At 46.9% G+C, this 26,246-nt stretch overlaps 1 protein-coding gene across 1 annotated transcript in view; it reads right to left on the reverse strand.

Annotated features, from left to right (window-relative positions):
* The window catches only part of ROR1 (receptor tyrosine kinase like orphan receptor 1), a 343,618-nt gene that overhangs the window by 101,324 nt on the left and 216,048 nt on the right, over window positions 1-26,246 (reverse strand). The window contains 2 exon segments of the mRNA XM_007480467.3: window positions 1,490-1,520; window positions 3,035-3,322. Coding sequence (XP_007480529.2) covers window positions 1,490-1,520; window positions 3,035-3,322 — 319 coding nt within the window.

Raw genomic sequence — 26,246 nt, forward strand, 5'->3', positions numbered from 1 at the left:
GGTCAAAGCCCTTTCCATTGTTTAGCAAAAGGTTTCTGTCCTAACGTAGTCTTAAGTAGGGAGGAGAAGGATCCTTCCATGCCAAGGAGTTTCACATTCCAATAGAGTTCTTACTATTAGTAGGAAATTTTTTCCAAGTATGAAATTTCCCAATGGGGAAATTTCCAACATTTATAAGTCTAACAAATTTTAAGGTTTACAGGTTTGAACCTCTGCTGGTTGTTCTTGACCTTGTTTTTTCCCCATTTTCTCTATAGACTTGACAGAGTAGGTAATTCAAGTCAACAGGAAGCTTCCAAGGAAAGCTGACCATTGGTCAGCCCTATCATTCCTCTGTGTTATGAGGATGACTTTTCTGCCTTAGGTCCCTGATCTGGGGAATACAGATCTTATCTCTTAGGTTCCCAGGCTGCAGCCACTTCCTGGTGGAAGCCTGGTGGTCTTTTTGTGATGGGATACGGTCAGAAAGGTTTTTAAAAGCAGGCTAGGGCTGGTCAAGATACTCAGGCCAGTGGATGGTGAAGGAACAGAACCCCAAGTGAATCTGGGTAGCTGCCCACCTGAGGACGAGGTTCTAAAACCCATCTGTGCCCCCCAGGAGAAGGCACTGTTGGAGGAGTCCGTTATTGCCCAGTCATTCTGATAGAAAAACCAACATTCAGGCCAGAGCAAATGAAAGACAAGTCCACGAACAATGAAAACTGAGATGAAGAAGCTGGGTCTCCAGAGAGGTCACTGGGCTGGCCGATAGCTATCTACATGCCAGAGAAAACGGAAGGGCAGCCTGAAGAGAAACAAAGAGTTCTCTCAGAGCTGTGCCCAGGTCAGTCGCCTCCTGCACAGTCCTTTTCTGCTAGGGCTTCCTGCATCCAGGCATCCTCCCCCTCCTCTAGCATTAAGTGGCCATTTAACTTTTGTAAACACAAAACACCTTCCATATGTCATCGCATTTGATCTTTCCAACAACCCTTCCATGGAATGAATTGGTCATAAAGGAGATGGTGATGAAGATGGATGGAAATTCTGCCCTTTGACCCTCAGTGCCACGGAAGACGATGGCAAAACCAGAACTGCCAGAACCTTCTAGAATGGCTCCCCTGTAGCAGAGTGTCTGCTCTCAGTTCAAAGCTGGGACCCTGAGTCTTCAGAGAGATGCCAGCCCCTCAGCCTGGCTCACTAGCCCTCCTCCTCCTCCTCCTCCAAGAGACAACATTTTCAATGATCAAACTGCAATTGCTTTGGGCTTCAAGATTTCCCATGCCCCATCCCAGAGACTCTTGAGACAAAGACAGATGGCCATCTGTTGGCAGTGGCGGTTTCCCATCAGGGCAGGCATCACCCACAAAAGACAGAATTCCCATCCGGCTGAAATAAGAGCCAGAAGGAAGGCACGTTGGCCTTCATCCTTGAACCCTAGATAACAAGCACCAGTCCAGAATGACCAACACACTAAAGAAGGCAATCACATGGGAAGTAACAAACTACTTACGATGATCCAGGGCTTGCTGTGGGTGGGGGACCTGGAAATAAAGACAAAAAAGAAGGAAAGAAACAGAGTTAGCTTGAGTTAGTCAAGGATGCCCAATAGGAAGGCATGGTCAAGCCATTACCGATCCAAGGCCATAACTGCCCTTGAGAACTATTCATTGCCCCAAGATTTAGCACTACTCCCACTCCAGGATCCAAAGCACCAAGAAGTGAAAACACTGATTCCACAGCTACAGCTCAGCTCTGATGAATGTCACAGGAAATGCCAATACATGAAGCATTGGACAAGCAGATGTGGCCCATTGGGAATACTTCCCCGGGGGCCTATTCCAGTCAGAGCCCAACTACAGGCCTCTACCAAGTTTAGAGTCAATTCACCAAATCTGCTGATTCTTGGAAAATATCATATTTATCGATCAATACCCCCAGGTCCAATTTTGATGATTTGTTATGTGTGTGGTAGGGGAGAGGGAGCTCCCATTATTATATTCTTAACCTCTTACTTTCCATCTTAGAAAAAATGCTAAGTATTGGTTCCAAGGCAGAAGAGCAGTAAGGGCTAGGTAATGGGGGTTACGTGACTTGTCCAGGGTCACACAATTAGAAAGTGTCCAAGGCCTGATTTAAACTAAGACTTCCTGTCTCTAGGCCTGACTTTCAATCCATCGAGCCACTTGGCTGCCTCTTATAATTATCTTAATGATGATAATAATAATAATAGCTAGCATTTATATAACATTTTAATATGTGCCGGACATTGTGTTACCATTAGAGGAAAAGCTATATCAGTCAGTTGCCTTATGATTCCAATCATCATCCCTGACCAAAACACCCTTCTTTGGCCACTATTCCCTTACGTGTGCCATCTTTCCCTGTCCAAATGTAAGAGCCCTGAGGACAGAGCCTGTATCCCCAGACAGTGCCTGACAAAGATCAAGCCCTTAAATACTTTTCAGTCATTTCTTCATTCATTCGTTCATTCATTCATTCATTCATTCATTCATCAAGCTCTTTTGTGTAAAGAATTGACCTTGTTGTCTTTAGGAGGCAGCTAAAGCACGACGTCTCTAGTAAACCATTTCTGATAACCCTCTGAACTCCCATCTTCCCTCTGTTTCTATCCTGTATCTATTTATGTTCATGTTGTCTCTCCCATTAGATGATAAGTTTCTTGAGGGCAAGGACTGTCCTTTGCATCCCCAGAGCTCAACAGAGTGCCCAGCACAGAGAAGATACTTCATATGTGTTTATTGACTGATTGATTCCCAATTGCTAATCCCTCTCTATGAAATAACCTATGTGTTCTATACCTACATACATACATGTGTGTGTGAATACAAACATATATATGCATATACACATTTGTATGGGTACAGGTTGTCTTCCCTGTTGAGTCTGTAAGCTCCTCAATGGGAGGGTCTGTCCTACTCTTGTTTCTATGCTCCTGGAAAACAACATGGCGGGCATCCAGGAGGTATTTAATAAATGCCCATTGCTCGATGGCAGCTGGGTATTCAAGAACCAGACATAAAAGAGGGCCTCTTACCAAACTTGACGAAGAGGACTCCAGTGGTGGACACCACTTTTTTGCCATTGCTCGCAACACACTGGAAGTAACCGGTGTCTGTAGTATCCAGGTTCCTTATCCGCAACCGAGACCCATAGTTGGTGGCTCGAAAGGAAATCCTCCGGGGCTCCTGGACCACGGGGGCATCGTTTTTAAACCAGCGGATGGTTGGGGGAGGGTTTCCAGAGACTTTGCAGTGCAGCTCAGCTGTCTGGCCCAAAGACGTGGTGATGTTGTTCATGGGCTCATCCAAGGTCAAGAAGGAATCTGCAAAGATTGTACAGAGACAGAAGAAGAGAGTGGGTGAGAAGAGCCCATTATTGAGTGTTTGGGGGAACAAGAGCACTGTAAAGCCCAATATCAAGCTTGAAGAAATTCTCCCATTCTTTTAAGTGCGTTCTTGGGAGTCGATTCTATAAGCACTGGTTGCATGTACTATGTGACTCCTCTGCTCAAGAAGCAAAAGTGGCTCCTTCTTCCCTTTCAGTCTCCCTCTAGCTAGAATTCAAGGCTCAGAAAAATCCGGCTAAAACTACCTATCCAGGCATAACACCCCTGATCCATTCAATGTTACAGTTTGACTGGCCTAATCACTGGTCTTTGTACACGGAATGGCATCTCCAACCTCAGTGTCTTTGCTAAAGCTGTCCCACCTGTCCTGAAAGCTCTTCCTCTTCATTGTTGTTATTGTACCCCAGGACCCAGAACATCACAGGGATTTAATAAATGCACATCAAATGAACTGATAAGCACTTAAATATTTTCATATGCATTATCTCATCTGATCATTGCAACAACCACATGAGGTAGGAAAAGGAAGTATGAGTTGAAAGTCAAAGTGTACAGTCAGAGGAACTCTGGCCTTAACCTAGTGCCTGGCACATAGCAGGTAACTAGGAAATGCTTGTTGGTTTGATGCGACTTGATTTCCATTCTAGTCCTCTCAGGGGTGCTCCCTTCCATGGGAAGGAAGGAAGGAAGGAAGGAAGGAAGGAAGGAAGGAAGGAAGGAAGGAAGGAAGGAAGGAAGGAAGGAAGGAAGGAAGGAAGGAAGGAAGGAAGGAAGGAAGGAAGGAAGGAAGGAAGGAAGGAAGGAAGGAAGGAAGGAAGGAAGGAAGGAGGAAGGAAGGAAGGAAGGAAGGAAGGAAGGAAGGAAGGAAGGAGGAAGGAAGGAAGGAAGGAAGGAAGGAAGGAAGGAAGGAAGGAAGGAAGGAAGGAAGGAAGGAAGGAAGGAAGGAAGGGAGGGAGGGAGGGAGGGAGGGAGGGAGGGAGGGAGGGAGGGAGGGAGGAAGGAAGGAAGGAAGGAAGGAAGGAAGGAAGGAAGGAAGGAAGGAAGGAAGAAAGGAAAGAAGGAAGGAAGGAACGAAGGAACGAAGGAAGGAGAAAGACAGCATAAAGAATGCTGGCTCTATGGCCAGAGGACTTAGATTCAAGTGCAGATTCTTATTTTTTACCACCTGTATGGATTTAGGCAAAGCCCAATTCTATCCCTCAATTTTCTAATCTGCAAAATGGGCAGATTGGACTTTGTGATCTAGAAGTCTATGAACCCAGAAGGGTAGATGTGAAGATCGTCTCTTGGCTCTTTTGTTAGTACTTGTGAACAATATTAATGGTTAGAGTGATAGCAATATATTTTGGCGTGCAAACTGGGCCGGGTTCTGAAATCAAGGCTTCTATGAATATTATTTTCTGTTATGATCTTAGTATTCAGACTGATCTATGAGCAATTACTAGGAAACATCTAATTCCCAGAGTAAAGACACTGCATCAAGGCCTTGAATTGTCTTCATTGGGGTCACAGCCCCAAACTCATCAACTTATATAGAAGCCCCTACTTTGTGCCAGGGCACAAAGACAACAGTGAGAAGGTTCTTGCCCTCAAGAAGTTTATACTTGGGATCATCAGTTCATAGGTTGGGAGGCAGAATGGACCTCAGAGGCATCCAGTTCAACACTTCATTTTCCAGGGATGTTACATGCCTTGTATGAGATAACATCAAGTGTAAGCATCAGAAGCAGGATTTGAACTTGGATCTTCTCCCTCCAAAGACAGTGATTTTTATTTGTTGCTATCATGGCCCTGTCTAAGATAACTGGCTTAAGTGCCGGGAGTTACAGAGGAGAATTGGAGACATCTCGGAGCTTTCCCTGCTTCTCCTGTCCCTGGATGGCCCCTGTGATGTTTGTCTTGGCCTTGTTTGTGGTCCATTTGCTCTAGAAGTATCCCCGCCTCCTCACCGCCTGGACCAAGGTGCAGGGAGCTCTTACCTCTGTCATTTTAGGAGCCCATGCGTGACCTTGGAGGTGCCCCATGCCAACCCCTTCATTTTATAGAGGAGGAAAGTCAGACTCCAAGGGTTAAAACTCTGGGCCAAAGTCAGGAGAAGAGAACACTCAGCGTGCTCAGGAGATCACTAGATGCTAGAATGAACCCAAGACAATGGCAAAGCCACAAAGGCGTTTCAGAATCAATGCAGTAGGTAGCTGGGAGGAGGCCCAGAAAGAACAAATGAACCTCCTGAGAAGAGTAACCCAAGGGGAAGGGGAGCTTCCTGGGGGGGTGGGGGGAGAAGAAGCTTCAACTTTTCATCCAATAAGGAAAATGCTCCAATTTGTGACCTGTGGCTGCTCTGTTGTTAGGGCCCACAAGCCCCTGCCTGGGCTCCAGGTGAATGTAGCCTAGCAGAGGCCAAAGGACACAGGATTCCCCTTTGTTGTAACATACAGATCACAGGATGGAGGAGGTTCAGAGACAAGAGGAATCTGAGGCCAGACCTAGGCTGAATCATTTGCCCTATGCCATTCCTGAGAAAAACTCCAGGGATGGAGAGCTCATCCCATGCCCAGGCAGCCTGTGTCACTGTCAGAAACAACTAATGTTTCCTTAGATGGAGCTAAAGAACAGCGAGCCAGCCTGCTAGAGTGCCTTCAGATTTGCAGAGTGCCTGACAAATATTTCATCCACCTTGAGGAGTTGGGTGTTGTTATTATCCCCATTTTAGAGATGAGGAAACTGAGATGGGCAGAGGTGAAATGGCTTGTCCAAGGTCATCCTAATAATAGCTAACAGTTAATATTTATAGAGCACTTGTACTGTGCATCATCTTGTTTAGTCCTCACGACAACCCTAGGAGAGAGGGCTGATGGGGGGGATGGGTCCCACTCCATCATGGTGGCACACAGATCCACCAAATCTCAGAGTTGGAAGGGCCATTAATGGCTCCCTCCCCTAAGCCATACTCAGGCTCCTCTGCAATATCCTGGATCCTTCCAGGTGCTGTAGGAAGGTTTTCAAGGAGGAGGAGCTCCTGCTTCCAGAAGGGATCATTCCACATTTAGATCACTCTAATTGTTGGGCAGATTATCCCCACAACAAGCCTCAGTTTGCCTCTGCCATTCCCATCTGCCATCATTCTCATTCCTACTGAGTGGAGAGTCAGCTAAGGCACCAAAAGCCAATGGCCAGGGATAGCACCATTATCCTTTGCCTTGGGTGAACCACATCTGGATCTCGAGGTTCAATTCTGGGGGCCATAATTTAGGAGGGATAATCTGCCCATTGAATACACCAGGGGCCACGGGGATTTATGGTCACATAACTTCGGAGATGCTCTGTGGATTACAAAGCATTTTGGTGGTGTTTTTCATGTTCAAATTCCTCCCAATGTTTATGACTTGATTTCCAAAGAGCTCTCCCTTCCTTTCCCCTGGGAGGCAGGTGGGGGCCAACAGCCATTCCTCTTATGACAAGCATAGAGGCTGAAATATGAAGGAGGTAAAGGATAACACTTGTCCTGCTTCCTCCTTCTACCCGATCCTGCCAACTTGGCGAGCCTGGCGAGGAACCAGTCCCAAGTAGCGCTCAGAGCTCTAGCACAGGTATCCAAAGAGGCACATGCCAAGCCCCTGGTGTCCTGACAAGGATGGATCCTTTTCAGAAAAGGAGGTGGCTCCCACCATGAAATAAAATGCTTAGCTAAACAGAAATGAACCCTGCCAGATGTAGTTAGGTCATCCCCTTTAACTCAGAAAGAACATTCTGTTCACACCATCAACCTGAATTCGCTTTCTGCCCCCTTCACCGTAAATACTTCTGACTTACTATCTCAGGAAATATTTTTATCTTAATGAAGTCAATGCTGAGCGTAATCTAAGTCAGCTTGCACATTCTTGAGCCTGGGCCATGAGCTGCATTCAATAAAAATCATACTAATGGCATGGGACTTCTGAATAACCACAGAGCCCCATCTGACATAATGGTTTTAATCCCTCGCCTGTGGAAATGGGCAAAAGCCTTCAGGCTGCCCCTTTGCTCCATGGGACTTGGCAGACTCCTTACGAGGATGAGGAGACCCCAGAGTCAGTAGTGATCTTCCTGGAATCATGCATGGTGTCTACACTGGAAAGACTCTTGGAGGGCACCCAGGATCCCAATGAGACTTCTCTACCAAACTTGGATTTCCTCATCTAGAAAATGAATGAGTTGGTTAAGATGATCACCACGAAATCTAATGACCTTCAACCTTTCCTCATCATCGAATCATGGCTTGAATACGTCCCCGTAACCTTCGGTGGTAGCCCATTTTGGAGAGCTCTAACTGGTAGAAAGGTCTACTTTTTCCTTAGAATTTGAGGAAGGCTTTCACCTATTATGATCAATTGATGGGAGGCCACGGAAAAGAGTCTCACAAAATGGACAGACACAAATATGTCTGAATGGCACAAGCTTAATGAACTTACTTTCTAGTGGAGAAATCAACACGTGTGAGAGAAAGTAAATGAAAAACTTCATGGGCTGGAGACAGAGCCTTGTATGCCATCGGTATAAAGAACTTCTTCCTGGGTGAAGAAATGCCCTCTATCGTAGCTCTACTTTCTAGGATAGTGTAGCTGGGGCATTGAGAGGGTATGGAATTTGTCCTGGATCACAAAGCAAGTGTGTTTCAGAGGCGGGAATTGAACCCAGGTCATCTTAACACTTTTCCTGGCCGTCTGCCTCTCAGCCAACTTAGACTCGGCAAAGACCTCCAAATAAAGACGGGATGCTGAATTGTCTAGTGTATCCCAGAGGGCATCTTTGTAGGGGCATGGCTGGGACTGAGTGGCTTTGGAGCATCCTTCTAGACTCTGAAATCCTAAAGCTGCATCTCAGTCACTTCAACGAATAACACCAAGGCAGGACTTCTGGGAGTGGAGACCCCCTGCTTTGAGATGTTCCGGTGGGTTTGATTATATTAATGATGTGACCTGCACACGAGTCTAGGCCATTGGTCAGAGGCAAAAATCTGTAGTTAAAAATGAATAACTCCACTGTTTGATCCAATCTGCTTCCCAGGCAGATTTCACATGATGGCTCCTTTTGCATTCTAGGTTCTGGGCCAAATGACTTCCTTACCGTTCCTCCAACTCAGTATTTCATCTCTTGCCTTCATCCCTTTGAGGTGGCGCCATGTCCTCAATGCTTGGGATGCTCTCCCGTCTCATTCCCAACTCTTGTGCTCTCCAGCTTCCTTCAAGAGTCAGCTATGGGGGGCAGCTAGGTGGTTCAGTGGATAGACTGACAGATCTGGAGATGGGAAGTCCTGGGTTCAAATCTGCCTCAGACTCTTCCTAGTTGTGTGGCCCTGGGCCAGTCATTTAACCCCAATTGCCTAACTCTTCTGCCTTAGAACCAATACACAACGTTGATTCTAAGATGGAAGATAAAGGTTTAAAAAGAGAGAGAGAGAGAGAGAGAGAAACAGCCATGAAGCCACCTTCTACCTACTACCTCCCCTCTCCATTGCCAAGATCCACTCCCACCCCTTGGACATGGACATGGTTGTATTTCCTTAGTATGCAAAGTTTTCTTACATCTTTACATACATTGACTCAAATGAGTAAACTGGGAGCTCCTCGAGGGTCAGAATGATGTTGTATTTTGTCTTTGTATCCCCAGCTCTTATTGGAGTATCAGGGAAGAATTTAATGCGTGTCTTTTGAGCTGAAACAGCCTCCCTCACATGAATCCTTTTTGGCCCCATCTAAGACCATTTTGCAGTGAAATTGTGCAGGCATCAGTTTCCTTATCTGTAAAATGAGGGTGTTAGAGTAGACCAGAAGTGCTAAAAAAAAGCAACATGGCCTGGGGCCTCCTAAGTGCTATAAGAATCAAATGAAAGTGTAATTGGGAAATATTTGACAAACTAGATGATTTTTTTAAAAGTAGCTAACATTATGTTTTTAAACTAAGTCAATATGCAACTTGGAAGGGATTCTTATAGATGAGTGGCCCCATTTTTTTAACCCTTACTTCTGTCTTAGAATCAATACCGTGTATTGGTTCCAAGGCCGAAGAGTGGTCAGGGCTAGGCAAAAGGGGGTGAAGTGACTTGCCCAGGGTCACACAGCTAGGAAGTGTGAGACCAGATTTGAACCCAGGACCTTCTGCCACTAGGCCTGGCTCTCAATCTACTGAGCTATCCAGATGCCCTCCCCAGTGGCCCCATTTCTATTTGAGTTTTGACACCACTGGTCTGGCTGATTTCCAAGATCCTTTTCAGCTCAAAGCCATAATAGTGAATTTAGCTCTAGAGATTCTCAAAGTTAAGGGTCATATAAAGAATCATTTGAGTAGGATTTGAACTCACATCTTTCAGGAGTCTGTCCACTCCATCCTACTGCCTTTCCTATACCACAAACCTCTAATAATTTATCCATGAGCCTGTATTAAGAGCTCACTCTGTCAGGCCCTAGTCTAGACATTGCTGGAGCTTATGTGCAAATAGGGGAGATAAAACGGACCCAAACAGCCATATATTAGATAAATACAGAGGAGATGGAAGGAAATCTTTGAGGGGAAGGCACTGGGACATATTGGGAAGAGCCTGTAAAAGGTGGGCTTTGACTGGAGTTTTGAGAGAAGGCAGAGACTGTAGGAGTCAGAGATAAGAAGGGAGAACATTCTAGACATGAGGAAACATCCAATGCAAAAGCTTGGAGGTGGGAGATTCAGCAATGTTTCTAGACACGAGGAAACATCCAATGCAAAAGCTTGGAGGTGGGAGATTCAGCAATGTTTCTAGACATGAGGAAACATCCAATGCAAAAGCTTGGAGGTGGGAGATTCAGCAATGTTTCTAAACATGAGGAAACATCCAATGCAAAAACTTGGAGGTCGGAGATTCAGCAATGCGGGCGAGGAATAGCAAAGGAGGCAATTCTGTAGTGTAAAGAGCAGCGCAATGGGTAAGATAAACAAAAGTGGGAAGGTCAGCATTGGGAAGAACTTGCCAATGGGGCAGAACTGAATCTTTGAACCCAGGTCTGTCACCCAAGCCCATGGTCCTTTATTCAACATTGTGAAGCCATTGTTGTCCTAGACCTAGACTGCGGGGAATGGTGCCTCATCCTAGCAAAGGTGGCTCTTATTTTATTATCATTATTATTCTTTTCATGGCTGAGCTCTAAAGGCATGGAGAAATGCTGACAGACCCTTAAGTCGAGTGCAGGCAGAGGGGTGCCCTGTAAGGAACTTCTAAATGGCTGGAGATAGGATCTGGAAAGTCAAGCCTGAAATACATTTCTGCTCGTGGCCCCCTGCCAGAACAAACAGAACACATCATCAGTCATCGCAGGAGCGGGAGGGAGACGGACGCCGAGTCATATTTAAAAATTACACGTCCCTAATAGCCAACTTCTGCATGGGAGAACGGGAACGGTCACGGCTCGCGATGCCTGGGTCAGGGGACCGCGCAAAGAAGACGAGGAAGAAGCCGGGGGCCGGCGTCCCACTCCGTCAGAGGAGAAATCTGTGTATTTTCACTTCTCAGTCCTGCCTCCGTGGAGCAGCTGACTGGCCGGTCATCATAAATCCTGGAAGGCTTCATGACATTAAGTGGATCCCCGGGTGGCTTCCAAAATATAAGCTTGTCATTCTGGCAGAGTGGCTTGGATCTCTCCCGGGACCACATGGCTGGTGCCGCCATTTTTCTTTCTCTAAAGTCACAGGAGAGCAGAGTTGGTGTTCTTCTGTTGCCCCTTCTCACAGGGGTTGGGAAGAGTGGGAAAGGGAAAAGGTCGACAGGCTAGAATTTCGGCTGGGCTTTTTATTCTCCAGAAAGCAAATTCTGGCCTTCAGAAAGAACGGCATTGCCCTTCCGTTCCACGGCGAATTTTTGAAATTGTATTGTACGTGATTTAATTTTAAAAATAATTGCCAAGAGCTTTTTACAATGTGCATTTCAAGAAATCAAAAACTCATAAAAAGTGAGAGCTGGAAGGGACCCCGGGCCGTAGAATGTTCGCACATGGAATGTTAGAACATAGAACATAAAAACGTTAAACCTTGAAGGAATGTTAGAATTTATCACGAGAAAAGCGGAAGGGCCCGCGGGGGATAAAATGTTAGGAATAGTAGGGGCCTTGCTCTTCTGAGTCTCAGAAGTAGAAAGGATCTTAGAAGATAAATCATTAGTGCTAAGAGGGATTTTGTAATGGGATGTTAAAATATGGGAGGGATCTTAGAATGGAAAATGTTAGAACATAGAACCCAGACCAGAAAGTATCAGAAATACTTTAGGTTGCAGAATTTTGGAACGGGAAGGAACCTTTGCACCTAGAATCTTAGAACTAGAAGGTCTCTTATGTAGTGCTATGGGAGGGCCACTCCTAAAGTGGGCACTCAGGATTATAAGTTGGGATCCCCAGAGGACAGCTCACTACTTTCCCTGTCAGGATTCTAGAGATAACTTTTAGAGGATGAGTTTCTTATCCTGCGATTTATAAGCCCCCATCTATGTGCTTCCCATTGATTATCAGCCAGTTGCTTCAATTCATTTTTAGAAAAGGGCATTTATTTATTATGGTGACAAAGTAGGTAAAACTGGCATAAAATATTCTTCCCATACTCTAGGCACCTCAATCCCATGAACATAACCTGCAACACCCTGGGAAGAGCCAAGTCCAAGTACAAAGTCAGTGAGGCATATGTGTAGCAAAGGCGTGCCATATATATGGCAAAGGGGTGCTTTTCAAGTTCTAACTCTAGGAATATTTTCTCTCTTCTTAGAGTCTAGAGCTCCATGCTGGGCTCTGAGCACTGATGCCTTTCAGAGTTCATAGCTCATATTCCTTTCTGCAAAGAGGAGTCTCACGCCCTCCAGCTGTCACCATCCTTAGGTAACTATCCATAATTATCTGCAAGAATTTCCTTTGTTGTCAACCACTGCCACTCCAGAAGCCACTGATACTGCTTCCAGTTAGTGGTGGGGCCTCTGAGGTCACTCCCAGGTTCTCTAGAGAGAGGGGAAGAAAGATAATAAGGCTCTCTCTCCTCTCACAGGGTTTCCCTGTCAGGCCCTTGGCTAGTACTAGACTGGCTTGTCATGAAAATGCACGATTCCAAACTGGCTGTGCAACGAGAGCCTCCAGGAGTGCGTCTGATTACTTGAGTCAATCACATGACGTTTCCTGGGAAGCACAATTTGTCTTTATTTGCTGATCAAAGTCTTTCATTTCTCTGAAACCGATAAAGGGCTGGTTCTCGCCTAGCTTTCCCCCTGGATTGACTGACTCCGTTGAGCTGTCTAGGTCTTCTAGAATTGCATTAACTGGCTTGGAAATGCCAGTCCTTACTGGTGTAGACTATAGAATCTGACAGCCCGAAGGGGCCTCAAAGTATGTCGCTTCCAGTTTCTTCATTTAATGCAAGAGAAATCCAAGGCTCACAGCATCCGTGGAACTGGCCGTCCTGAAGTGGTTCTGTTTGGGTTTCTTTACCCAGAATGCTACTGTGCTTTGAGTGGCCTTTGGCATGCACAGCTGGACCTCGGAGTCCTCAACATTGAGAAATTGCATTTTCTGGATAAAGAAAAGCACGGCGGGCCCTCAGCAGGCCAGATTACATGTCAAGGCCCCCCCCTTCCTGTGGCTTTACAATGGTCGAGAAAGAGCTAAGTGAAGTGAGCCAGGGCACAAAGACCAAAGGCCGAAACACACCGAGCACTGAGACACTAAATGGCACTGGGGACGCCTTTAGGGACGGTCTGAGCTTGAGAGTCACATAGGATAAGATGTGGATAGGTGGCAAAGGACAGGTAGCACAGAGGGCTGAGCCTAGTCAGGAGGACCTGAGGCCCAGATTCAGACACAGACACTTAGTAGCTGGGAGACCCTGGGCAAGTCACTTTCCCCTTTTTGACTCAGTTTCCTCACCTATCAAATAAGATAGAGAAGGAAAGGGCAAGACGCTCCAGTATCTTTGCCAAGAAAACCTCCAATGGGGGTCACAAAGAGTCGGACAGAACTAAAATGCATGAACAACACATTGTACCATTTAATAGTGGGGAGAATACCCCCCCAAGAGCCAGGGCTATTAAAGTCACCGCGAAGGGACACGACACTGGGGCCTGGTATTAGTTCCAGACTAATAATGCTGCTGCTGCTGATGATGATGATGACCACGGCTGCTAGTTGTAGAGCACCTTCAGGGTTCTACAATGCTTTAAATATTCTCTCATAATTCATGTAAAGCCCAGTAGAATTGCTTGTCCACTCTGATAAGGGGAAGGAAGAGGGCAAAGTGGGTAAATTTGTTATTGGGATGAAATAAAAATGATTTCTAAAAATACATTTTCTCAGAGTCTAGTCAGTGTAGACACATTTCCTCACTAGCTGGACACCAAGCCTGCTTCGGGCAACAGAGCCACAGCATGGAATCCAGTTATCTCACAGCCCCGGAGAAGAAAACTCTCTTCTCCTCCAGCCCCTTCCCACTCTTCTCCGACTTGGGGAACCACCCTTGCTGGGCTCCTCTGGCGTCAGCTCATTGGTCTATTCTGTTCTCTCCGGCTCAGCTCCCTACCAATGAAGCAGTCGCCTGACTGCCTGCGAGGCTTGGGGCATCCCCTCTCCCTGTGCTCGCTGATCCCAGATCATTCGCTGCGCTCCCAGCCACGCTCACCCTAGTATAAAAGGACGAACCCCGCAGCCCCTGGACCAGGAACATTCCTCTCTGGGCAACCTATTTTACTTCTCTACAAAAACTGTTTTTCCCCATAGGAACTCCATTCCCAGAATGGATTATTCCTCAGAGTGATGATGCTTCACCTTCTAGGACTCAGCTTCCTAAATGTGCAGCAAGGGCTGCGTTTCTTTCTTTGGGTATGACAGTTAATATCATATCATGGAAGCATCGACAGTGCTGGAATAAACAGAATGTTCTAACTAGAAGGGCACTTAGAACACAGAATGTCAGACATAGAAGGAACCTTAGAACTCAGACTATTAGAGCTAGGGTTCCACTTAGTAGCGACAAGGTTGGATCTGAGAATCCAGAAGGTTAGAGCTAGAAGGACTCTTAGGACACAGATGGTTAAATCTGAAAGAAAACTTAGAACCTAAGATGTTAGAGCTTGGAGGAACCTTAGGATATATAGAATGTTAGAAATGGAAGGGAACTTAGAATATAGCAATTTATAGCTTAGAGAGATCAGAGAACATTAAAGAATAGTTCTAGAAGGAACTTAGAACCCTGAATGCTAGAAATGGAATGGAATTTATAACTCAGAAGATTAGTATTTGAAGAAGCCTTAGAGCCCAAAATGTTAGAACTGGAATGGAACTTAGAACTTAAAGCATTAGAGCTGGAAGGGACTTAGAACCCAGAATGTTAGATCTGAAAGGGAACTTAGAACTCAGAAGATTAGTATTTGGAGAAGCCTTAGAGACCAAAATGTTAGAACTGGAATGGAACTTAGAACTTAAAGCATTAGAGCTGGAAGGGACTTAGAACCCAGAATGTTAGATCTGAAAGGGAACTTAGAACTCAGGAGATTAGTATTTGGAGAAGTCTTAGAACCCAAAATATTAGAACTGGAATGGAACTTAGAACTTAAAGGGACTTAGAACCCAGAATGTTAGATCTGAAAGGGAACTTAGAACTCAGAATATTAGTATTTGTAGAAGCCTTAGAGACCAAAATGTTAGAACTGGAATGGAACTTAGAACTTAAAGCATTAGAGCTGGAAGGGACTTAGAACCCAGAATGTTAGATCTGAAAGGGAACTTAGAACTCAGAACATTAGTATTTGGAGAAGTCTTAGAACCCAAAATGTTAGAACTGGAATGGAACTTAGAACTTAAAGCATTAGAGCTGGAAGGGACTTAGAACCCAGAATGTTAGATCTGAAAGGGAACTTAGAACTCAGAAGATTAGTATTTGAAGAAGCCTTAGAGCCCAAAATGTTAGAACTGGAATGGAACTTAGAACTTAAAGAATTAGAGCTGGAAGGGACTTAGAACCCAGAATGTTAGATCTGAAAGGGAACTTAGAACTCAGAACATTAGTATTTGGAGAAGCCTTAGAGCCCAAAATGTTAGAACTGGAATGGAACTTAGAACTTAAAGTATTAGAGCTGGAAGGGACTTAGAACCCAGAATGTTAGATCTGAAAGGGAACTTAGAACTCAGAACATTAGTATTTGGAGAAGCCTTAGAGCCCAAAATGTTAGAACTGGAATGGAACTTAGAACTTAAAGTATTAGAGCTGGAAGGGACTTAGAACCCAGAATGTTAGATCTGAAAGGGAACTTAGAACTCAGAACATTAGTATTTGGAGAAGCCTTAGAGCCCAAAATGTTAGAACTGGAATGGAACTTAGAACTTAAAGCATTAGAGCTGGAAGGGACTTAGAACCCAGAATGTTAGATCTGAAAGGGAACTTAGAACTCAGAACATTAGTATTTGGAGAAGCCTTAGAGCCCAAAATGTTAGAACTGGAATGGAACTTAGAACTTAAAGAATTAGAGCTGGAAGGGACTTAGAACCCAGAATGTTAGATCTGAAAGGGAACTTAGAACTCTGAAGAACTCTATTTAGAGAAGCCTTAGAACTCAAAATGTTAGAGTTGGAAAAGACCCGACAACAGGATTTTAGAACTAAGAGAGACCTTAGGACATAGAATGTTGGAGATGGAAGGGGTCTTAGAATATAGAATATTGGAGCTGGAAGGGGCTTTAGACCAGAATGTTAGCCCTAGAAGATGCCTTTGAATATAGAATGTGAAAATGACAAACGTAAGATGTTATCTGAGGAAGAGTTTAGAATGTTAGAGCTAGAAGTGCCCTTCGGAGACAGAATGATAAAGCCAGGAGAGAACTTAGGACGCAGAATGTCAGAGCTCGTATGAAACTAAGCATACACTATGTCAGGACTATAAAAAAATGGTAACAAAAAGAATTCTAGAATGTACTAAAGAGTATTATTCAGAACGGCGGGGAACCTGAGAAATGATCTAGTCTCTCCACCTCCTGCTCCCTCACGGACAAGGAAACTGAGTCCCCGAGAAGGGAGGGAATCTTCCCCCAAAAGAGACTTTCCCAAGATGATGACAAACAAATAATCTCACCCAGGGTTGGGGGTTGGGTGGTGGACAAGAAGCCCTGGAAGGCTAATAGATTTGGGGCTGGGACTTGCATCATTTTACATGTGAGGAGACTCAGGCCTTGGACCCTCGGTGACTTGTCCAAGATCACAGAGAGAGCAAGGAGAGAGCCGGAGCCTTCAATCCAACTCTGCCCGCCCCAAGCACTTTCGTCTTCTGTTCTGCCTTTCCTTTCGGCTCTAATCGTTCAACCTTCTGGACGTTCCTCAGGAAATTTCTGATGCTGCTAAGCTGAGGAGGGGAAATGAAGGCTCTCCCTGGTTGGCCGCCACATTCTAAGGCCATGCTGGAACCACCAGCCCCCACTCCCAGCCCTTCTCTGACAGTTTATTTTTGAAGAAAACCGATTCGGAATTCATCAACAAATATCCCCGGCAGGTTATAAACCCGAGTCCTGATAACCATCCAGGGACTTGGCCGTCGCTTTGTGGGCCCCTCGCTTAGTGGCTGGTCTGGCTGGGGACCCCAAGTCAGTCCATTAAGCAGCTTCTCGGAGCTATGTGCCTCAAGATTAATGCCATGAAGTCAAGGAAAAGCAGTTATTTTTGACATTATGACATACAATCACTTCACGATCTGGTTCCTATTAGTCCTATTTCTGCCTTTTAAAGGCCTATTTTTTATGGAAAATGTCAGGAAATTTGGAACAGAAACTTACAATAAAACACGTCCCCTGACCCTCTGTTCTATCAATCTTTCAAATAACCAGAGATAGCTGGGGAAGCCAGGAAGAGGCGACTCTTCGCTGGTTACCTGGTGAAAGCCACAGGGCTGGCCACTACCTGGCAATGGTGTGATGGGAGGACTTGGGGAGAAGGGCCAAGGGCCAAGAGGAGAGAGCCAGCTTCAGAAAGCTCCATCCCAACAGCAGCCCAGGCCCTCAGCCCTCCCCTCCCCCCCCCGCCCCCACCCCAATATCGGCCCATATTGGCAGCCCTGTCATTCACAAACAAGACCTTCCCGAAACACCCATTTCTCATGGAGGAACGTGCTCTCTGCCAGTGGGAAAGCAAACACGGGCTGCTAATGTAGTGTGCCTAAGAAAACTTGCAAACAAATGTCAGGGAATAGACGGCCTTTGCTCCCTGCTGGTCCCCGTGAACAGAGCCCGAATCCCCAGGACGGATGGGAGGGGGGCGATTTACAAGGAAAGAAAATGAAAGAGCTAATTGTGCATGAATGCGAAAGCTATAATTCTTCGGCTTTTAACACATGACTCCAATGCCCAGTCAGAGATTTCAGGGGGAGACCTAAAAAGCCCCAAGGAGCAGAGCTTTGGCCCAGCCAGCATCCAGGCTTGGAGAAGACATTAGCTGGCCTCTGTGGTCCCCGAGACCCCCGGGGGAGGGGGAAGTCTTGGCTTCTGAGAATTGACGGACTGTCACCAAGCTGGATGCTCCATGGATACGGAAATAGGAGAAAAGCTGGATGAAGCCATCAGGAGGGCTTGGGGAAGGCGATGAGGCTCTGAGATACTGAATGGCTCTGGGAAGCACGAAGGAGTATCTGACCGTTCATCCTAAAACCTTTTTCATTCCTTACAGAAAAGATTTTTTAGGATAAATGATCTAAGAACCTGCCTTTCTGCTTAACAAGTACTATATCCGGGAGACACGGTTCATGGTTCTCTGATGATTCTGGCTCTTGTTGGACTTTGGGGTCCGAGCAGCTCTCGGGGACCTGGCTGGAACTCAGAAGGCTAGTTTGAGACCCACCTCTGCCACGACCTTGAGCAAGTCTCTGCCTCTAGTTTCTCCATCTGTAAAATGGAAATTACAAGTAGAGATCCCTTGAAGCAAAGTGGGTTGCTAGGAAGATACCAAGGGAACAACAGAGTGCTTGCCCTCAAGGAGTTCACCAGAGGTCTTCTAGCAGGAGATGATGGAGGAGCATTTATTGAGGAGATCGTAGAGGGGAATTCTCACCAGAGAAAGATGGGACAAGAACGCCTCTGGTCTTTTCCAGTTCGGAGATTTTGTATCATCATGATCATTGTTGCAGCAACAATAGCTAGCAATTATGTGGCACTTTAAGGCTTGCGAGCCATTAAAATATTATTTGTCTTCATCTTCGTCACAACTCTGGGAGGTATTATGCCCATTTTATATAAAGGGAAACTGAGGCAAACAGATTAAACGCCTTGCCCAGAATCACACAGCTAGGAAGTATCTGGGGTAGGATCTGAACTCAAGTCTTCTTGACTCCACTGTACACTTCAGTATAGGGTCCTGCCTCACACGGGCTTATAACAAGAACAAATGAGGTCCCAGATGTAGTGATGCGCGAGTTTGTATATACTGAATGGTGCGCTAGTATACAGTACTGTATACTGAGGTGTAGTGACCGTTGGAACGCCCCATGGCAGAAGGGAAACTCATGAGGGGCCGGAGGGGCTCCCTGGCATCTGGGAACATCACCCAGAAGCCAGCGGACCTTTGGGGGGCCTGAGTTCTCGGAGCCACCATCCAAACGAGGGAATTGGATGGGATAGACTCTACAGCTCCTTCCAACTCCAAGTGAATGAGCCCATTCTCTTTCCAGGCCTCAGTTTCCTCACCTGCGGGGGCTTTGAGGCAGAGTTCCTGCTCTGGTAGTTATCCCAGGGCGGACTTGGAGTGGGTCCCTGAGGCTCCTTCGCCAATGGGAAGGCTCTGCTTCCTCATCGCTAGGACCAAGAGACTGGATGGAATGGCCCTAAGCCCCTCCCTGTCCAAATACCCCATGAGCTTGGGGGGGAGGGGGCTCTACTCTGGGATGAGCAGTGCGTGGAACAAAGGAGGGCTCAATCAGTGACGATTCATCCATGTTTGATTGGTCTTCCAACATGGAAAGGCCCTCCGCTTTACAAGCCATAGATCCATGTGGGCTCAAGACGTTGCCACGGACACCGAGAGGCCACGCCAGTGGCCCAAGACCACGGAGACAGTCAATGCTCTGGTCTTTATTGAGTGCCTCCTATGAGCCAGATCGCCGTATGTGATGAAGGAGGAGGATCGTAGCACAGCCGACGTCTCCATCCCACCCCAGAAGAGCCTCCACTTATCTAAAGGGAAGTCCAAAGAGCAGAGACCCTTTATTTCCTCGAGCCAGGTGGACGACGCAATGAAACTTGGATGTTCCCGACACTGGCTCAGGTTCACCGAGCTTCCCTTTCAGCCAAAGATGGCAGAAGCGGCGCAGGGGAAGGCTTGGGCTTTCCTGTTTCGCGCTAAAGTCTTCTTCTTCAAGGGGAAGGCGCTGGCTTTCGAGATCCCTTTTGAGATCCCCTCCGAGCCCAGGAAAGGAACACGAAGGTGCAAAGGGAGGATGGGGAAGCCTGCCCAGGAGTGAGCCCGATCCCTCACTCCCGGGTTCCAGCGAACTGTAGAGAAGCTCAGGTCTCTGCCAAAGGTCAACGTCCCAGAAACCAACGATCCAACATCTTACACTGAGCTTCAGCCACTCAGGGAATCCCAACAGCCTCCCCGGGAAATTCAGCACCTTCTGGTGTTTTGCAAGAGCTCATCCATCCCTTCTATGCCAGAAGCAGGATTTGAACTTGAGTCTCCCTGCCTTCAAGGTCCCTTTTTTTTTTGGTAAACTCTTAACTTCTGCCTTGGAGTCCATACTGTGTATGGGTCCTAAGGCAGAAGAGCGGTCAGGGCTGGGCAATAGGGGTTAAGTGACTTGCCCAGGGTCACCCAGCTGGGAAGGGTCTGAGGCCGGATTTGAACCCAGGACCTCCCGTCTCTGGGCTTGGCTCTCCATCCACTGAGCCACCCAGCTGCCCCTCAAGGGCATTGCTTCAGGCTTCTGCCACCACACAGGAACCATGTTCTCGAGTCCCCAGGATGGCTTCCCAGCAGCTTTCTTTAACCTGCTTGTCTCTGGGTCCAGAAGGAGCTCCACAATGGATTCCCACGGCAGACCCCGACATTCCAGGCAGGAGACAGACGCGCTCATGAATCACCCAAAGAAAATAAGGGCTCCTTCCCAGCCTTGGCTGCCCTTCCCACAAGCAGCCCCTCCGGAGCCCGGCTGGGGGGACCAGACCGAAAGCACTTAGTGGCAGGGAGACAGCAGAGCTTTTCAAGAGGCTCCTCCCAGGCAGGAGGCAGAGACTCCTTCACATCCTTTTCTTTGGGACTGTTTGTTTTTGTTGTCCGGCCGAAGGGGTCCTTGGCAGGCCTGGAGCTCTCCAGCCTGCAGGCTTTGCTCCAAGAAGCTCCAGCACAGGCTGCTGGTGACTGCTGCCTCCGGAAAGTCTCTGGGCTTCTCAGGGTACCCGGAAGAAGAAGGAGCACAAAGTCACGGGAAAATCGTCTGCAAGATTCTTCCTCAGTCCCAGAGCCTGATCCTCATCTTCTTCTTCTCCTTGCTAAACGCTTCCTTCAGTCTTGGAGTCAATACTAGGTGTTGGCTCCAAGGCAGAAGAGTGGTCAGGGCTAGGCCATGGGGGTCAAGGGACTTGTCCAGGGTCACACAGCTGGGAAGTGTCTGAAGCTAGACTGGAACCCAGGACTTCCTTTCTCTAGACCTGGCTCTCTATCCATGGAGCTGCCTAGCTGTCTCCGTGTGTCGCTTCTTCTCACTGAGGATGCCGTCCCTTTGACACTACATCCCATTTACCCTGTGTACACCCTCTTTAGACATGATTCTTTCCATGTTTTTTCCATTGTCTCCGCCGTGAAGAGGGCGAGTGCTTAAAGACGCACTAAGGAATCCCGGACTAGGAGTTGGGTCACTTGAGTTCAAATTCTTTCTTCGATGCTTCCTAGCCATGGGACTCTGGGCACTTCTCGGCCTCAGTTTCTTTATCTGTAAAATGGACCTGCCTCTCGGGGTCATCACGAGAACCCAAAGCTAATGTTTATACGGGATGCTGAGGTTTCAAAGCACTTTACACGCAGTAGGATAACAACAAACACTATTGGCGTGATTTTACACACCTCCATGAATAAAGGCAGCCAGGCAGGGCAGTGCTTGGAGCGACACACAGTAGGTCCTCATGAAGGAGGGCTGACTTGACTCATTGGGCACACAGTAGGTCCTCATGAAGGAGGGCTGACTTGACCGATGACCCCACCCCAAGCGATGATGTCATGGCCCTCTGGGGCCCAGATCCCAGGATGCACCAAGGCCCAGGCCAACAGTCCTCCGCTTGGGGGGCCATTTTCCAGGTGAGTCCTCGGTGCTGCTGAAATCACAAGGCTTTCCTGGACTTACTGGAGGAGGAATGATATTTATTCCTCTCATTATATGAAAGATGGAACGATTCCCCGTCCCTCCACCAAGAGAGTCCAGATAGAATCAAGCTGACCCTCCTGGGCAACAGCAGAGGCAGAACTTGAACCCAGATCCTCCTACTTCACACTGCACAGGGTAGAGAGCTTCTACCCCGCCTCGAGCTTCTTCCCCACCCCGGGCTGGCCTGGCCTGGGGCAGTGATCCAGCCTGGCGTTTCTTTCCCAGCTTCCTTTGGTTTCTGGTTCAGAAAGGGGTTTGCCAGGAGGTTCGGCTCAGGGGAGGCTTCCAGGGAGCACAACAGGCCTCCTGGGACAGCAGCCAGCCCGGGGGACGTCGAGAGCGCATTTCTGGGCTCAGCGGCTATTATTTATGACTTCAAGAATGTTCCTTGTCTTAGCCAGGATTAGGGAAAGCGGTGCCCAGGGAGCAAAGCAAGCGAGCCTCCGTGAGAGGAAGGAGATCAATCTTCAGCCGAGTAGAAATGAGAAGAACAGAAGCCCAAACACATCTCAGCTCCATCGTCCCGTCCGGAGGCAGGTCCTCCAGTGCTGAGGCCGAGGACTGTCCTCTAGGACGTGATTCCCAGGCTAAAACAGGGCACTCTGGACACACGAATCCCCCCCTAGGCTGGGGTGGGGGAGGCGATGGTGAAAGAGGGGAAGGTTCTGGTGCCCAGATTTCCAGGAAATCCCCCTCCTGTACCCCAGCAGCAGAGGGTGCTGGGTGGGGGCAGACAGGGCAGTGGGACTTGCTTGGCAACAACAAACATCTGTGGATGTCATCAACGCTTAGAAGACAAAATGGCCCCACGAACCGCTTTCCTTCTCTCTTTCTCCTCCAACTTTTCATCTCTTCCTTCCTCCTTGCCTCAGAGGTCCCCTTCCCAGCGTGGGCTTCACCACAAGCAAAGGCCATCCCAGAGGGCAGGGGAGGGCGCTTTGCCAGAGCTGGCAGCAGGAGGGCTCCCCCAGTCTGTGCAGTCCATAGAGCCCACAGGGTAGACCCCCAGGCTCCTCTCAAGAGAGGGTCCTTCCATGGCCTCCCCACTCTGGTCCTTCGTTGTTCCTAAGTGTTCTGTTGACTCTCCCATTCATCCCGGAAAACCCAACACTGCGTTAAGTCTCCACAAGGAGTCCGTGTTCACAGGACCCAGTTAGGAAGGAGAATGCATTGAAGAAATCCCAAGATGGCCAGATTGGGGAATCAGAGAGGAACTGCAGAGGTCCCCGAATCCAACTCTCATTTTACACAGGAGGAAAATGAAAGAAAATCAGTGAGCTGTCCAATCACACAGAGAGAAAGGTGGGATTTGAATCCAAGTCCTCTGACTCGACAGCCTGGCTCTTTCCACTGCCCAGAGTAACCTGGAGAGGATTCGTCTGCCATCTTGTCCCACTGCCCTCTCCATCCTAGGCAGAGAATTCTCCCAGAATCAGCCTCAAACCGGTTTGAGGTCTCTAACCATCTTGCTCTCCCATGGGGCTGTCCCTATCCACCCTCTCTACCCCTTCAAAGTCCAGCTCCAGAGGAACAAATCATGGAGGTTGTACTCCTCCCCTGGACACAAAAATATCCTAATTCCAAGTCAGATGTAGAGCTACAACTAGGGCAGGGTCAACTGTGACTTTGCCCCAGGGGAGTGACATGGAGGGGGCAACTGTTAGTCCTTCCAAAATTGTATTTAGCACCTTGTAGGCAGGAATTGGTTGCAGTAGGGCTTCCTCCATGTCCTCTGTCATATTCTAAATGAACATTCCTCCCTCTCTCCTATTGCCACTGTGAGAGAATCTTGGTCTGTTTGTTCCTGTCCTTGCCTCTCTCTTTGTGTCTCTGTTTCTCCCTTTCTCTTAGTCAATGAAAGCTGTTACTTCGGGGTACCTTGCCCAGCTTCCATTTGTCAGAGCTTGCCTGCCTAGGCAATAAAAATACTTGCTATGGTTCTGTTCTGCCACAGCCTACTAAAATGCGCTCTGAGTAGTCTGAAAGGATGGTGGCACAAAGCTAGGCACTTGGGATTCTCTCTGGTTTCCTCAGCCTCCTGTTGGGGGACCAAAACCAAATCAGACTCTCTATGCCTCAGTCTCTCAGTGAACAGGGTAGATGTGCGTGGCACAGTTTGTCTGTCACAAAGCTGCCAACTGCTAGACAGTCTCACCCAGCACCAGGGATTGAATGTGGTCTTGAAGGATTAGATCTGTGGCACTGAGCCTGAATTTGCAGGCCACATGATGCCTGTTCAGAGCCCCCCACGGCTGAGCTCTTTGTCCTGGGGCTCCCAAACAGGGCACAACTGAACCATGAAGCAAATAGGACTCTCAAGAAAATAGACGTGCCATTCAATGTTTCAAGTGGTTACCATGCTGGAAGAATGAGAGCTGGTGCCATGCTCTGAAACACCAGTGTAGAGAGGAAGGAATGAGCCTGCACCACCTCAGATGAGCCACTGCCCACATGATGGAGCCTTAGAAACTTACTGACCGATGCCCACCTACACCACTCTGAGATTCTCTCAAAGGGGGACTGCTCTGATCAAAGGTTCACAGCTCCAAAAACAGCACAATCATGGCTGGCTGGCTGGCTGGCTGGCTGGCTGGCTGGCTGGCTGGATAGATAGATAGATAGATAGATAGATAGATAGATAGATAGATAGATGGATGGATGGATGGATGGATGGATGGATGGATGGATGGATGGATGGATGGATGGATGGATGGATGGATAGATAGATAGATAGATAGATAGATAGATAGATGGATGGATGGATGGATGGATGGATGGATGGATGGATGGATGGTTAGATAGATAGATAGATAGATAGATAGATAGATAGATAGATAGATAGATAGATAGATAGATAGATGGATGGATGGATGGATGGATGGATGGATGGATAGATAGATAGATAGATAGATAGATAGATAGATAGATAGATAGATAGATAGATGGATGGATGGATGGATGGATGGATGGATGGATGGATGGATAGATAGATAGATAGATAGATAGATAGATAGATAGATAGATAGATAGATAGATAGATAGATGGATGGATGGATGGATGGATGGATAGATAGATAGATAGATAGATAGATAGATAGATAGATAGATAGATAGATAGATAGATAGATAGATGGATGGATGGATGGATGGATGGATGGATGGATGGATGGATGGATGGATGGATGGATAGATAGATAGATAGATAGATAGATAGATAGATAGATGGATGGATGGATGGATGGATGGATGGATGGATGGATGGATGGATGCCAGGCTCTATGTGAAGCACTGATGGGATGAAAACAAAAAGCCAATGTCCTGGCCTTAAGGAGCTTATTTGGGAAAAATAATACCATTATGGGAGTGGAGGTCAAGGAGGGGTAGTTTGGTGTAAAAGAGCCACAAGAAGTTAATTAATGCCAGGAGACAAGGGTTGGATGAATCCTTTCTGAAGGAATAACCATGTCAGGAGGATGCCTGTTCACAGAACCAGTGGAGATAACTGGGACAGAAGAGAAGAGAAATGGCCAGAGGGCACTGAGTCAGGCAGATGTGGAGAACAACTGCCAATCCAGAGTGCCAGGTTGGAGGCTGCACTGGATCAAGCAAGGGTCAGAGAATGTGAGATCCTTGCATCTGGGGATTAGGAAATTTCTGGTATTTGACACTGATGTTTGTTGATTGACTTAGAACTAGAACTAGAAAGGTCTTTAGATGTCATTGTTCAATCTCTCCATTTTAAAGATGAGGAAACTGAGGCCCAACTAGGTAAATGAATTGCACAAGATCACACAGAAAAGAAGAGATAGAGGCAGGATTTGAAGTCAAGAGCTCCAATCCCAAAGCAGGAGTGAGGTGGCAGCACCAACATGTCCAGAAAAGCAAATGAATAAAGCCACTGATGGGAACCTCCATAGCTGAGCATTCGTGGAGTGCCCTGGCCATGTACTGCATCAGTGGTGAAGCCTAAGCTGGTCTCTAAGCACAACTGAGACCCTTTACCCCATGCTTGCTGTTAATAAGAAATTGCTTTCCTTTTTTTTGTCAAAGCTTAGCAAAGTTCCTAGTATTAAATGTGTGCTAAATAAGTGTTTTTCTTTCTCTCTTTCTCTTCTTTCTTTCTCTTTCTTTCTTTCTTTCTTTCTTTCTTTCTTTCTTTCTTTCTTTCTTTCTTTCTTTCTTTCTTCCTTCCTTCCTTTCTCTCTTTCTCTTTCTTTCTTTCTCTCTCTCTTTCTTTCTTTCTCTCCTTTCTTTCTTTCTTTCTTTCTTTCTTTCTTTCTTTCTTTCTTTCTTTCTTTCTTTCTTTCTTTCTTTCTTTCTTTCTTTCTTTCTTTCTTTCTTTCTTCCTTCCTTCCTTTCTCTCTTTCTTTCTTTCTCTTCTTTCTTTCTTTCTTTCTTTCTTTCTTTCTTTCTTTCTTTCTTTCTTTCTTTCTTTCTTTCTTTCTTTCTTTCTTTCTTTCTTTCTTTCTTTCTTTCTTCCTTCCTTCCTTCCTTCCTTCCTCCCTCTCCTTCTTTCTTTCTTTCTTTCTTCCTCCCTCTC

Source organism: Monodelphis domestica, chromosome 2 (genome assembly GCF_027887165.1).
Source record: "Monodelphis domestica isolate mMonDom1 chromosome 2, mMonDom1.pri, whole genome shotgun sequence".
Classification (NCBI taxonomy): domain Eukaryota; kingdom Metazoa; phylum Chordata; class Mammalia; order Didelphimorphia; family Didelphidae; genus Monodelphis; species Monodelphis domestica.